Source organism: Elgaria multicarinata, chromosome 8, assembly GCF_023053635.1.
Source record: "Elgaria multicarinata webbii isolate HBS135686 ecotype San Diego chromosome 8, rElgMul1.1.pri, whole genome shotgun sequence".
Lineage (NCBI taxonomy): Eukaryota > Metazoa > Chordata > Lepidosauria > Squamata > Anguidae > Elgaria > Elgaria multicarinata.
In genome coordinates, this window is record NC_086178.1 from 94,289,455 (window position 1) to 94,303,507 (window position 14,053).

General features: G+C 40.5%; 1 protein-coding gene across 1 annotated transcript; it reads left to right on the forward strand.

Moving 5' to 3' along the window:
- The first annotated feature begins 1,139 nt into the window (after window positions 1-1,139).
- On the forward strand, window positions 1,140-12,759 carry DNAJC12 (DnaJ heat shock protein family (Hsp40) member C12). Its single transcript, XM_063133055.1, has 5 exons — window positions 1,140-1,379; window positions 4,543-4,621; window positions 8,426-8,565; window positions 11,266-11,464; window positions 12,560-12,759. Exons 1-5 carry the CDS (start codon window positions 1,302-1,304, stop codon window positions 12,652-12,654), a joined length of 591 nt encoding a protein of 196 aa, XP_062989125.1. The 5' UTR covers window positions 1,140-1,301; the 3' UTR covers window positions 12,655-12,759.
- Window positions 12,760-14,053: the final 1,294 nt, after the last annotated feature.

The following is a 14,053-nucleotide window of genomic DNA, read 5'->3' on the forward strand; positions in this document are numbered from 1 at the left end:
ATTCAACTGCTAGATAATTTGTTAATTTCACTAGTGAATTTCTGTAGCCCTGGATAAACCATCTTTACATGCAACAAATTGTGTGTGCATGCACACATGCAAATTAAGTGGTGGTTAGGATCCCCAGAGAAGGAAGTACATGTGTGGATAATGCCCCAAAGGTTAGTGTGGGACAGGAAGGAACAAAAAGTAAAATGAAATATGGCAAGGTGCTGGTGTGGAAGAGTGAAAATGAACAATAGGTAGATTACAACTGCTAGCTGTAGCCTTGGGAAAGAACTCTGGTCTCTTAAAATATCTAATGTTGTTATGGGCATATTTTCAGATGGAGTATTTTGATTGTCAGCCATATTGATTCGGTGTGCTTGACACCTTGAAACAAAACCATGACTTTGCTGACATCGTGGCTGATCCCCCTCTAGCTGAAACAGGACCAGCATTGTTGCCAAACAACGTTCACAAAAACAACACCTTTTGGTAACTTTCCTGCACATACGGTTTAGCAGCGCAGCTCTAAACCAGTCACAGTGGGAAGCTGATGTCTGGACATGATATTAGATTACAGAGACACAGGAAGTTGATTTATACACTTAGCTCAGTATTATTTCCTTGCCCTACCTAGAGATTGAACCTGGGACCTTCTGCCTTAAAAAGATGTGCTTTACTACAGACCTACAGCCCCTCCTCCATTTCATGAAGACGTGCGAAACCAGCATTAGCTATCAAAACAAAGCCCCCCCCCTTTTCAAATTCTAACTTTCCCATCAATGAGTAAAGTGCCACATGTGTTGATATTTTATTAGCAGTACTGATTAGGGCATGAGAGTAGAAATTCTAGGTGGTTTTGATTTCAAGAAAAATACTTTAAAAACACACATATATAAACTTAATCCACATGGAGCCAGTTAAATTTCAATTTCAGTTAAAACACTTAATTTGCAATAGTAATACTATGGGGGAAAAGATTTTTGTAATATCCTGAAAGCTCTTTACAGCTAGAAACATGAATCACATAGATCTTTTTTTTTAAATTACCTTGGAAACTACAATTCCCATGGAGCATTGCAACTGTACGTTGTGTTCATCGTTTGTTTCTACCAATAAAAGCAGGCTAATTCGAGGGTGTAACTTTGGAGTCTCCGGTGACATCTCAGTTTATAAAGCCGACTGTAGAAAAGCTTCAGCATCTATCGGTTCTGCGCTGTTGCTTCTATTAGCCCGTGGCTTTTAAAAAGACGTTTTTAGTCTTTCTGTATCCTGGTTTTGAGAAAAGCAGAAAAGTGCGTGCCAGATTGAAGCAAATGGATGCAATTTTGAACTGCAGACTGGAGGACATGGAAGATTATTACAGTTTGCTAGGATGTGATGAATTGTCTACTGTAAGAATAGTTCTTGATATATTCTTTTGTTCCCCTTTGCGATTTAATTTGGTTCGTGCGTGTCTGTGTGGGCATGTAACTGTATACTTTGTACTTTCCTTTCCCCCCATAATTTCTTCTGCATTTCTTCTAGTAGTTCAGCTTTTATAATAGCTGCTGAAAATAATCCATTTACACACGGCTTTGTTTTGATAGTATGTTTATTGGGTTATGCAAATATGAAGCAGTTCTGAAAGTAAAATTTCGTGGCTGCAAGAAGGCAATTCTTACAGCAATCTAAGGCATGTTTATTTGGGCGTAATTCTACTGCATTCAGTGGGAAATACTCCCAGGTAAGGTGCATAGAATTGCATCTGGAGTGTATATGTTCTAATGGTTATTTCAAATTTGATAATTGTTGACTGTCTTATGTGAATATTGAAGACCCCAGGTGAATTTTGTGAATGTCCCAAACCTCAAGAGATACAATGACTAGATAACATTGATGGCTACTTATATGTGATCATCAGGATTTACTTTTATATGTTCAACAGGTAGGTTCATATTCAAGTGACTATTCAGTTTTTTCCTGTGATTTTCAACAGTCTTAGGTCATTATCATGTTTCACTGAATTTCAACCTCATTTTTTTTAAAATGATAGTTTGTTATAGTACATAGTATTTTAAATGTTTTTCAATAATTGATAATTGTATAAAGGATTTTTCTTCCTTTTTTGAAATATTACGTCAGCTTTTAAATGTAGCAAAATCTAAAGTGCCATTGATTGCCTCTTGCTGGTGACCAAAATACTGGTTTACCTGACTCATCACCATCATTTTGTAAGGAAAGTATACTATTGTCTGAGTAGCACTTGTATGACAAAGGAATCCTTTGCTTTGTGGAGCTGTCCTATATTAACTCAATGTTCTGTTAAAATCTGAATCTTGGATTAATTGTGTTGATCGAGGTTGTAGTGGGGAGTAATGTAGCTACAGTTGCTCTGTTTAAGACCATTGACGTAGTAAACAGCAATCTAGTGCTCAGTGGAAATCCTTGATGACCATGAAAAATGTACAGCCTAGTGGATTTTAGTTGTAATTTAACTAGGATTTTTAACTTTCCTGTCATAAGCTAAAGAGTTGTGTTGTCTTAGGTGTGGCTAAAATGTACTAGTATTGTTTATCAGAACTGTTCCAGCTTAATATCTTAATTTTTAATAAAAAGCTATCCAATATTGTAATTGGAGAAGATATTTATAATTCCTTGCAGTATAGAAAAATACTTCAAATGTTTGCTAAAGGAAAGATCCACTTAATTTTTATTTTGGAGTAATGAGATGTTGGATATGATTCATTGTAACAGTTTTCAACAAAACAACTCGATAGCATAGCATCCTATTTATTTATTTATTTATTGCCTTTCTATACCACCCAACAGCTAAAGCTTTCTGTGTGATTCAAAACAATTTAAACCATAAAAATATAACATCATAAAATTCATTTTTTTAAAAAAAATTAAAACTACAGAATAAAATAAAATAATAAAAAAAATAAAAAAGACCTAGCAGCAGTGCAAAGATTTAAAATATAGTAGCAGATTTAAAACAACAGCAACTGGAAGACTAAAATGCTAGGGGAAATAAGATCTTCATGAGGCATTAAAAAGAGCACAAGGTATGAACCAGGCAAGCCGCTCTGGGAAGCCTATTTTACAACCAGGTTGCCAGAAGAGAAAAGGTCCTCTTGACAAGTAGCCATCCATCTCGCTTCCTTTGGTAGGGGCTCATGGAAAAGGACTGTTGAAGGTGATCTTAGGGTCTGGGCAGGTATTTATTGGAGGAGATGAACCTTAAGGTAACCTGCCCCCAAGCTGTTTGAGATTGTTGAAGTCACCTGAAAGACAATTTTATGCAATAACTTTTTACTGGTTTTGAAAACTGAACCACTGTGCAGGAATGATGTAAATAGAAACAGTTGTTGCACACTGCAGGCATGAGTAGTAAGCATGAGAGACTGCTGAGAACCATAATACATTGTGAGCCTGCTATTTTCAGCATAACAATTTCATTTTCAGAATTAAGTCTAGATATATTGGAAGATGTGTGGTATAGTCATTCTTAGAATAGACCCATTGAAATCCATGGTATTTAATTTAGTCATGACTAATTCAAGTCCCATTGTTTTCAATAGGTCTGCTCTATGTAGAACTAACTCTGGATCCAATCAATAGTGTTGTGAGCATGCACAATTTAGAATCCATGTTCTTTTTACTATGATTGTTCATGATTTGCCCATGTATATCCCATTTTGGGCTGCAAACAACTTACTGTGAAGCTTGATGTTGACTTCCATGGGTTTGCTCTGGAATAAATGGTATGTGGATTGCAAAGATGGTACAAGTGGTGCTTTTGCTGTGAGTATTCATGTTGGGAAGTAGAACCTAGTGCCAACTGCAGTTTTCCAACACATACATACACACACACACACACACACACACATATATATATATATATATATATACATGGTAAAATCAATTGATCAAATGGACATCACCACCATCACTTTTGATTTATACGCTGCTTTCCCACACAATATGCCCAAAGCGGCTCACAGTGCAAGAAGAGCAATAAAAACAAGAACACAAATCAATACATCAATTGCAGTAATACATTATTCCTATGACAACCGAAGCAAGACATTTCACTCATATTAAAATAAAAATTTAATGACAAAAATAGGCAGTATCAATCATTAAGACAAAATATCGATTTATATATTATTCAGTAATGCCAAAGCCAAATGCGCCAGGCCTTTCTAATGCATTGAGGTATGAACAAAGACACATCCCATAACCACCTCTCTAGCATTGTCAAATGCAAGAAACAGATACCCCGTTTCTTACAACCTGTAGCCACTGATCTCCCCCATTCTGGTGCAGTTCTTAAGAGCTCCGACAGAGACAAGGGTGTGTGATGATGAGTCTCTTCCCCTGTGCTCTGGATGTTCCTGCTCCACACACCAGGATGACACGTGCATATTACTCCCTTACACCTTGTCTAAGTAACAGGTTGCATGAGAAGTAGCCCTTTAAAGGCCATGGGTGTTTCCCTAAAGGAGGAAAGCTGCACGCAGCTGAACTTTAGTTCATTGTCAATAACGATGGGTGTTCTGTTTGTCTGTCTAGGTTGAACAAATTGTTTCCGAATTTAAGATCAAAGCACTTGAGTGTCATCCTGACAAGCATCCTGGGAATCCGCAAGCTGGTATGTGGTTCACCCTCCCCCATTTTTCTCTCCTAAAAACTAAACACATGGTATTACATGGCGCAGAAAAGCCAGTTCCAGCTTCAGGGCTTTGGGGAGCCTTGGGCACCCTCCCTTAACCTGGAACAACATGCTGCTTTTTCAGGTGGCCTGTGCAAACTGAGACTAGTCACCCTGCTGGGGCAGTTGGCCCTTGGCTAGTTGTCAGGACCAAGCAAATGCTCAGCCTTACCCCCTGGTGGAGCTGGCTTGCTTCCTAATACTTCAGTTTATTCATATTTATGTGACACACTTCCTTTTCAGCAGCAAGTTGTAATATACAGTGCTATTACTTATACAAACATTGATTCTGGAGGGGAATAATAGCTCCTCGATTTCCTAGCATGGTTGGTTGGCAACCTATGTTTAATTGGGTGGCTTACAAACTCAAAAGCATCATTTCCCTTTTAAAAAATAATCATAATCATGGTGTAGGTGTCTCTTTCCAAACTAACTATAGCTAGGCAACAACTTCGAGGGGGGAAGTTTTGAAGCTGTAACTGTTAAAGTGTACACTGATTTTCTGGACAAGAAATAACCATCAGGAAATATGGAAACTAGGATTTTGTTTGGTCTAGGTTAAAGATGTTGCCTGTATTCCAAATTGTTATTAAATGTTTTGTATTTGTAGTATTTTTACACATTTTGTTTAAGATACATAGATAGATTGTGTGTATGTATGTATATAGGTATGACCAGTGGAAGCTGGTGACTCCAATGTCAGTGGGGTGGTGACTCTGCTCCAGGTTTCTTTTAGAACCAGTCAGAACTCTAATGGATAGCCCCTTTAGAGTTCTGAGTGGTTCTGACTGAAGCCCAGGGTGGATTCACTGCCCCAGTGTCATCAGAGCCACCAACCTCTACTGGTCATGAGGTCATGTCTGTAACCCTGAGCAGATAAATAACAATCCAATAAGCATGAGGAAATGCTGTCTAATGGACAGAACTTTTGTAAAAGGCAAAATAAAAGGCAAAATAAATGTGTGTGTAAGTTGCCACATGTAAAATCTACGCAATGTCAGCTTTAGATAATTTCACATCGGAAGCAAAAAATCAGCAAGGTGTCTCTTTCTCTCTTTAATAACACACCGAAGGGGCCTGAAGGCAGGAAAATAGTACTCATCTGAGCCCATTGCAACTACTTTCTGTTAGTTCATAAAAAGGCCAAATCCAAGACTGATTTGATTTTGGTTGGACTCTTTAAAAGTACTGATGCCCTTACGATTGGGGTGTGTGACACATAGGTGGATAGGCAAATTGATAAACAATTCATGGGCTGGTGAGGGAATGGAAGCAGAACCATTCTGGTCTTCCTTAAGGTTTTAAAGAGTCCAATGATTCAATCCTAGGGATGCTTACCTAGAGGTAAGAGCCATTGAACTCAGTGGGAGCGACTTCCAGATAAGCAGGTCTAGAATCTGCTTGTCTGTAAGTGGTTGCAAGCTGGTAAGGACCTATTCGTTTCCATGGGCCTACATTAGTGTAAGTTGTTGTCACGCCTAATGGCTAGCTACAAAAGAGTCACTCTTCCTCGTCTTCCTCTTTTTTTTAAGCTCTGGAAGGGGGCATTTTAAGTGGAGAGAAAGCAGGTAAAAGCTGATTTATCTCCCCTCTGTGCTTGCTCTTTATCTATTCCAATTTGCCCCCCAAGCGGCTTTTACCTCACATAGGGTTCAGAGTTGGGTAAGCATAGATTTTGAACCTCAGAGAGGAAAAGCTGTAATGAGGGGCATTTGGAGTGGAGATAGTGGAACACTCACTCTGCCACTTAACCACTCAAAATCCTTGTTCAAAGCTGTTTTTCCTTTTAGAAAATGGTGCTGAGTCTCTGTTAATACACATTTGCATGTAATGTGTAGTTAAATAACAGGAACATAGAAAGCTGCTTCATATTGAGTTAGACCACTGGTTCATCAAGCCCAGAATTATTGACATGGGAGCTGTTTGCAGGACACAACAGCCCGCCATGGGTTATTTAAGCCATGGTGAAGCTACATAGCATGTGGGATGTGTGCGAGGCCAACATTTTAAATATGCAACTCTTACTCGGGGGGGGGGGTTGTCGTGTCATGCGAACCCGGTGAGCATGTGTTATATTTTATTAAAACATTTGTATCCTGCCCTATATCACAAGAATCTCAGGGCGGCGTACAGGGTTAAACAGCCATGGCTCATCATTTCATGCATACCCAGTGCCTTCTTGGTAGTGGCTCTCCAGGGTTTCAGGCAGAATTCTTTTCTTGCCCTACCTGGAGATACCGGGGATTGAACCTAGGACCTTCTGTATGCAAATCAGGTGCTCTACCACTGAGCTACCGCCCCTCCAGAAGCCACTGATAAAACTGAATATTGTGTAATTAAGACCGTATAGTATGTGTGCGCAACCTACAAAACATCTGTTTTGTGATCGTGATTCCAACGTGTATATGTCTGTATTTCATATGATTGACGTCATTACTAGATTTAAACTGCACATCCCTTTTATCCAAATTACTTTCTGTACAAGAGTTATCAGACAGCCAAAGAGTAGTGGGGAGAAACACAACGGAGATTAATCCCTGTGACGTTTAATTTGTTTTCAATACCTGTTAGCATTTGAATTCAGCACATTTCAAAAGACATACCTATTTTAGTAAGCTGGCATAAATGAATAATCATTATCGCCATCATGATCATGTAATAGAAAGGTGACTCATAGATAAAACATGACCTTTATACAGATGGTTACTAAGGATGTGGCCCTGCGTTTCTATTAGTGTAAGGAATGGAAACTGGAAAAAATGAGATCTATGATATGAGCAAGTAAACGTTTTATTTTAAATATAATATATGCAAATTAAGCACTGAGGAAACTCTTTGAGATGTACGCAATAGCCTGGTTCTCATTTAATGGCAACCTATGTGTTACTTAATCCATGGGTTGTCAAGACTGAGTGCAAGTGCTGCTTCCTGCCAGCTTGTCATTTCTACTTTGCATCCACTTTTGAAACAGTCCAGGAATGACCCATTACTGGGTATTTTGTTGTGACATCTGAACCCAGCACGTTGGGTTGTTCAGGGTTAAAAAAACCATAGTTTTTTGCTGGGTTCTTTCAAATGCCCTCAACTTTCCTAAGTAATGTATAGAAGGCAGAATATTTAAATTTTTTTGCTTTGGCCAACACATATATTTGGAGAGCAATCCTGTGGTCCAGAGAGTGTCCCAGGGGCCCTTGGATTCTTTGGAGTCCTTCCTCTGGGGCTGTAGATGCAACTACAACCTCAGAAAGGGGACTCCGTTATCCAAACCCTCCCCCCTCACAACTGTACTGGCTACTTCCTGAGGTCACAAAAGAAGCCTTGGAGTGTGTGGGGGGAAGAGGAGAGGAGGGGAGAGGCCAGGGTATGGGGGAAAAAACAAACACGAATGACAGAGAGGCAAAAATCACCTCCATCTTCCTCCCATCGCTGTTGGCAGCAGGACATTGGAGTTCAGACACTTCCTTCTCACAAGGTCATAACCCGTAGGATTGTGCTCTTGGAGCATTTGTGTTTCTGGTTTTTTTTCCCTAAACATGAGGGCATTACAGTTCATTTAGGAGTCAATATTGACTGACTCGTGCAGGCCCCCGAGACTTCAAAACAGCAAGCCAATCCTAGTCTTGCTGTAATAAAGGCAAAAGCAGGACGTGAAGTTGGCGATTCAAACTCTTTCAAGGAATTAATTAAAATTTGAAAAATCTTGGGATATTTTTGATAAAGCTTTCTTCCCTCTCTGGTTTATAGTGGAGACTTTTCAGAAGCTTCAGCAAGCTAAAGAGATTCTTACCGACGAAGAAAGCCGAGGTCGTTATGATTACTGGCGGAGAAGCAAAATTACTATCCCGTTCCAACAGTGGGAGGCTCTGAGCAATTCTGTCAAAACGGTTAGTTTTGGTTTACGCATCGACACCTCTCTAGGAAGCACATTCCACAACCAAGGTGCCACAACAGAAAAGGCCCTCTTAGGAGCACCCACCTCTCTTCCTTTGGCAGAGAAGCTCCCAGAGAAGGATTGTTGAAGACGATCTTAGGGTCTAGGCAGGTGTATCTGGGAGGAGACAATCCTTCAGGTAATTTTGGGGTTGCAATAACAGCTGTTTTCAATTACAACAAAGAAACATCTGAAGCTGCCGTATATCATGTGAGACCATTGGTCCATCTAACTCACTATTATCTATACTAATTAGCATTGAGCCTGGGGCCTTTTGCACATAGAGCTCCATCAGACAAGCATTTTATTGCATGCTCGTTACTGGGCACTCACAGATTTTCATGGGTCCCTCTGACTTCGCCTGCCTCTCGCCCCTTCTAGCCTTCTTTGCATGGCAAAAAAACACCTCAGTAAGTCTGACTTATTTTTAAAGACTGAAATTGCTGCTGTCTCCTGCTGTGTGCAGGAGAAGCAGCAGGATCAAAACGGCCCAATGAATAGGCCACATGCACATAGTTTACTTCCTCTTTCAAAAGAGGAAGTAGTGAGAGACAAACGTGCGGGTGGAGAAGAGATGGTAAGCAAACGCGATTTTCCCCCATGTAATGATGCTCATAGTCTAGTACGTGGGGAAGTTTTTAGTGAGAGAAATATATATATATATAAAATATGGGGTGGGCAATGTGAGCTTCTCCAGATGTTGTTGGACTGCAACTCCCATTACCCCTCACTATTGGCTATCCTGGCTAGAGCTGATGGTAGTTGCAGTCCAAAACAGTTGGTGGGCCACACAGTTTCCTCATCCTTGGTGTATATACAAACAAGTTTATTTGGGGGAAAGCAAGGAACAGGGAAAGCAACAAATCACATACAGAGATTTTCAAAGAAAAGTGGTAAAGTCAACCTAACTTAAGTAGTTATGTTTTACTTGCTTAAGTAGAGTCTTGGATTGCAGTGCATGGGCAGAGTTCTTTGCAGGAAAGTGGTTCTGAATGTGTGTGTGAGATAATTTTTGGATTACTGGTTTGGATGGTTCTACGGAGATAAAGAAACCGAGTAGACGCGTCACATATTTATGGGAATCTGAGACCAATAAAAGCCACCCTCTTCATAGAGATGGATTGTTTGGATCAATGGTGAGGGAAGCTCTATTTCTTTAAGTGGTCTAGGCAGCCAATTGAAAATTTCTTTAGAGGCTGCTTCTACCCCAGTAACTGTCCTGTACTTCTTTTACAAAAGAACAGGCCAGTTTGGCCCAGCTGGGTTATTGCTAAAAAAGAATAAAAATATGTGGCGGGGACAAATATGCGCTGGGGACAAAACTCAGGCTGATGCTTCTCAGCTGGGGTGCTGATTCGCAAACACTCTAGGTGGCACTGTTGATTTCCATCTCAACGTAGGGTTCCTCACAGCTTCAGACTGAGACCTTCTGCCAGCCTGCTGATTTAGAGAATGAAACTCATGGGGAAGAACCATAGCTCAGTGCTTTGTATGCAGGAGGTCCCAAATTCAAGCTGGTGGCTCTGATGTCAGTGGGTTGGTGAATCCGTTTCTTGGATAGCTCCTTTAGAGTTCTAACTGGCCGCGTCATCACACAGGGGAAAATTGCATTTGTTTACCATTGCTTCTCCGCCTGTGAGTTTGTCCTTCATTACTTCATTTGAGAGAGGAAGTAAATAAAATGCACATGGCCCATTCAGTGGGCCATTTTGATCGTGCTGCTTCTCCTGCACTCAGCAGGAGATAGCGGCAAATTCTGTTTTTAAAAATACATCGGACTTACTGGGGTGTTTTTTTTGTGGCATGAAGAAGGCTAGAAGAGGCGGGAGGCACGCAAGAGGAAGACAGTGAAAATCCGTGAGTGCCCAGTAACGAGCGTGCAATAAAACACTTGTCTGATGGAGCTCAGGTTTTGACTGAGACAAACAGACAAGCTTTTTATCACAGGCTCATTACTGCCCACTCATGGTACTTCGTGCATCCTTTAGATGATGCTGTCTGCCTCCCACACATCGCCTGCTCCTTCTGGCTTTCGTTCCGTCATAAAATAGACCTGAGTAAATCCGTTTTTGTTTTTGAAACAAAATGTTCTGCCATTTCCTGCTATGTGCAGGAAAAGCCGCGTTATAAAAACGGTCACTGAATAGGAAAAGTAGTCTTTGTTTACTTCCTCTTTCTTCCCCTGTATCACGGGACAGAAGCAGGAAGGAAAGTGATAGTAAGGAAATGTGATTTTTCCTCATCTGCGTGGATTCACTGGTCACTGACATCGGAGCCACCAGCTTCTACTGAATCTCAGATAACTGAGCTGGGAAAGTCCTCCAGCTTGAGGCTTTGGACAGCTGGTACTAGTCAGGTAGACAGTACTGGGCAAGGTGGGTCTATGATCTGACTCATTCAGTTAAAGTTTAGACCAGGGATGGGCAACTGCAGCAAAACATTTACTACTACTCCAGATTGAACCCCCCTTCACATCTGGCTCAGCCATATGTATATGACCCCTCCAAGCACCACTGGAATTCCACAAGATCAGTCTGAAACTCTTCAACATCTGTCCCCCCTTCTTTTTTATTATTATTGTTGAGCACAACTTTTGGTAAGCAAATGGAGCTATGATACAATTCATAAATCCTTTCTCCACCCCCTTCTCTAGTCAATGCACTGGGCTGTCAGAAGTAAAAAAGAACCAATGCTGGAAGCTCCTGACTTAAATCTGAATGACAAAATGTCTGAAGGTTGTTCCCAGAAGGCTGAAAACAACAATGGTGAATTGTTGGGTGACAGAAAGGGGCAAGGAGACTTTGATCCCACTGATGAGAAGCTGCTATCACCAAAGAGCCCTGATTCCCCAGGTAAGCAGTTTGTAATTACAGCTATTTTAGTGCTAGATGCAAAATTTCTTCAGATGATTGGAACTGGACCCGGGTCAGCAAAATAGGTAGCAACTCTAGGTCTGATTTTGGAACATATCTTCACTGGGGTTTGCATGCTGTAAAGGTTTGAGGCCTACTGTGGCAAAGTAATAAAGTCAGAGGCCTGGATTTTTTCTGTTGGGAAGGGGGTATCCCTGAGAGGAGTAGTTTCGTTTCTCCAGTTAAGATTCATTCCCTGGTTAAGAAGGAAGGTGAGACTCTTAAGGAGGCAGAGATTCTTAAGGAGTTGCTGCTCAGGGGATCCAGGACATGGAAGGAACCCTGACCCATGCATATCAGAGAAGTCTTTTCATCATACCTGATCCATACAAACTATATAGCACCTGTGCGCAGATTAGTTGAGTCCCTGCCCCACAAGAAATCCAAGGGACTTTAAAATGTGTGCAGATGACATTTCTAGTCCAGGAGTAGACAACCAGGTGCCCTCCAGAAATTTGGACTACAACTCCCATAAATCCAAACCAGTATGGCTAATGGTCAGGGAATAATGAAATGTGTAGCCCAAAACATCAGGAGGGCACCAAGTTGCCTGCTACTATTATAGTTCAGATGTGAGTGGACAGTATCCATGAAAGCTTATGCCAGAATAAATACATTTGTTAGGATTTAAGGTGCCACAAGGCTCTTATTTGCTTTTCTATGTACGAATGAGTAATCACAGATCAAACATGTCAAAACTTTTGTATAATCTCAACCACAGTGCTTTTCATTTTAAGTAGAATCCACATTTGACTAGGAATCTTCAAGGGATGTTGAAAGGGTATGTGTGTTGGGCCAATCCAGGACCAAGCTGAGTTGTGTGCACAGCCTGAACAGACATATTTTTTCTAACTCCCCTCCTAATGTATTTAGCTCCATCTACAGTTTTTGGCCTTTTGGGAAGAAATGAATGGGCAGGGACTTAGTGATTTTAATATAAAAGGAGTTTTACTTAATTAAATTGAAGTTCTCTAATAAGTACCATTTCCTCTCTACTAGTTGATGCTTTTCTCACCTCTGTCTTTTTCCTTACAGCATTTTCAGATCAAAACGGTTGGCACTTGCGTTTCCGCTGGTCTGGTGACACTCCATCTGAACTCCTGCGGAAATTTAGAAACTATGAAATATGAAGCAGAAGACCAAATGTATGCGAAAGGCCAAATATGTGTTGAACCTTCTGTTCACCATTTCAGTATTTTTGTATATGTTTATAAAGGATTGTTTGTGTCTATGGATATTCCTATTTATAATTATGTAGATTTGTAGTATGCATGTCAGAGTTCACCTTATAAACACCATGGTTTTTGAACTGTGGGCAGCTACTTTATTCATTATTAGGATACATAATACGTAGGTGCAGTTAGCCCCTTCTTCCAAACTTTGTCTTCAAAGTAGGTATGACCTTTCTTCTTTATTTGTTGAACAGTTTGGAAAAGCTCTTGTTGTGCAGCAGCCTTAACCCATCCTGTCTTTCAGCCCTTAATTGTTTTTGATCCCATAAAAAAACACTCGTTTCTTGCATGGAGAAGGGCGGTGGAACCTGCATAAGAAACAAAAGTGTTTGTGGACTTCGTGTGCAGACGGGCAGCATTGGACACTGCCATAGTCTTTATGCTTTCAATTTTAACGTATCGGGAGATTTTGCTGTTTTTCCACTGCAATAGGTAACATAGCTGCTCCACTAGAAATTGTCACTTATACTGGGTTACTGAAATTATTCAAGCAGCGATGTAGGCACCTCATCATTTTGTATCCATTACTGGAGGGTAAGAACGGCATTTTCCTGTTTGATATGCTAATTTCCTGCAGTGCATGATGGCAGAAGAGCCAAGGAGTCTAGAATGGTAATAGAAGATCCTGTCTGACAAGATGAAAGGTGGTATCCTCACTTGCTTAGGAGCTTTGAGCCATGTCTACCAACCAGTGTCATCCTATGAAGCTGATTGGTGGGAGATAAACGACAGATAAAAGGAAGTACTTCTTCACACCAGTGCATAGTTAAACTAGGAAATTCGCTACCACAAGATGTAGTGATAGCCAGCAATTTTGATGGCTTTAAGAGGGGGTAGGATAAAACTGTCAACAGTGTCAAAGATAAAAATCCACTTTGGTTGTAAGGCAACTCTCTTTTATTGAGCTGTATGGAGAGAGTCCTACAGACAAAGAACTTCTCTGGCAGTGTGAAAAGCGGTTATATTTATACATAGTAGCATCTTAACTAATTAGCAGTTAGCAAAGTTCTAAAGCAAAACAAAGACAGATCAAAGAAAAATTCTTCATTATACCTTATGAACAGATGGCCCATAACTCTTCTGGCAATTTCAGATTGACCTGGATGGTCACTCCTTATCAAGCTAGTTTGTCTTCTACTATATCAAGACGTCTTGACAGTTAGGCATGTCCTTGCTGACATAGTTTTAGCAACAGAGCACAATCAGGTGCATACATCATTACAAGCCCATCATGCAGTTCACTTGCAAGAACCAAACTATATATAGAGGCCTACATACAGAGCAGGTATATCAAGGC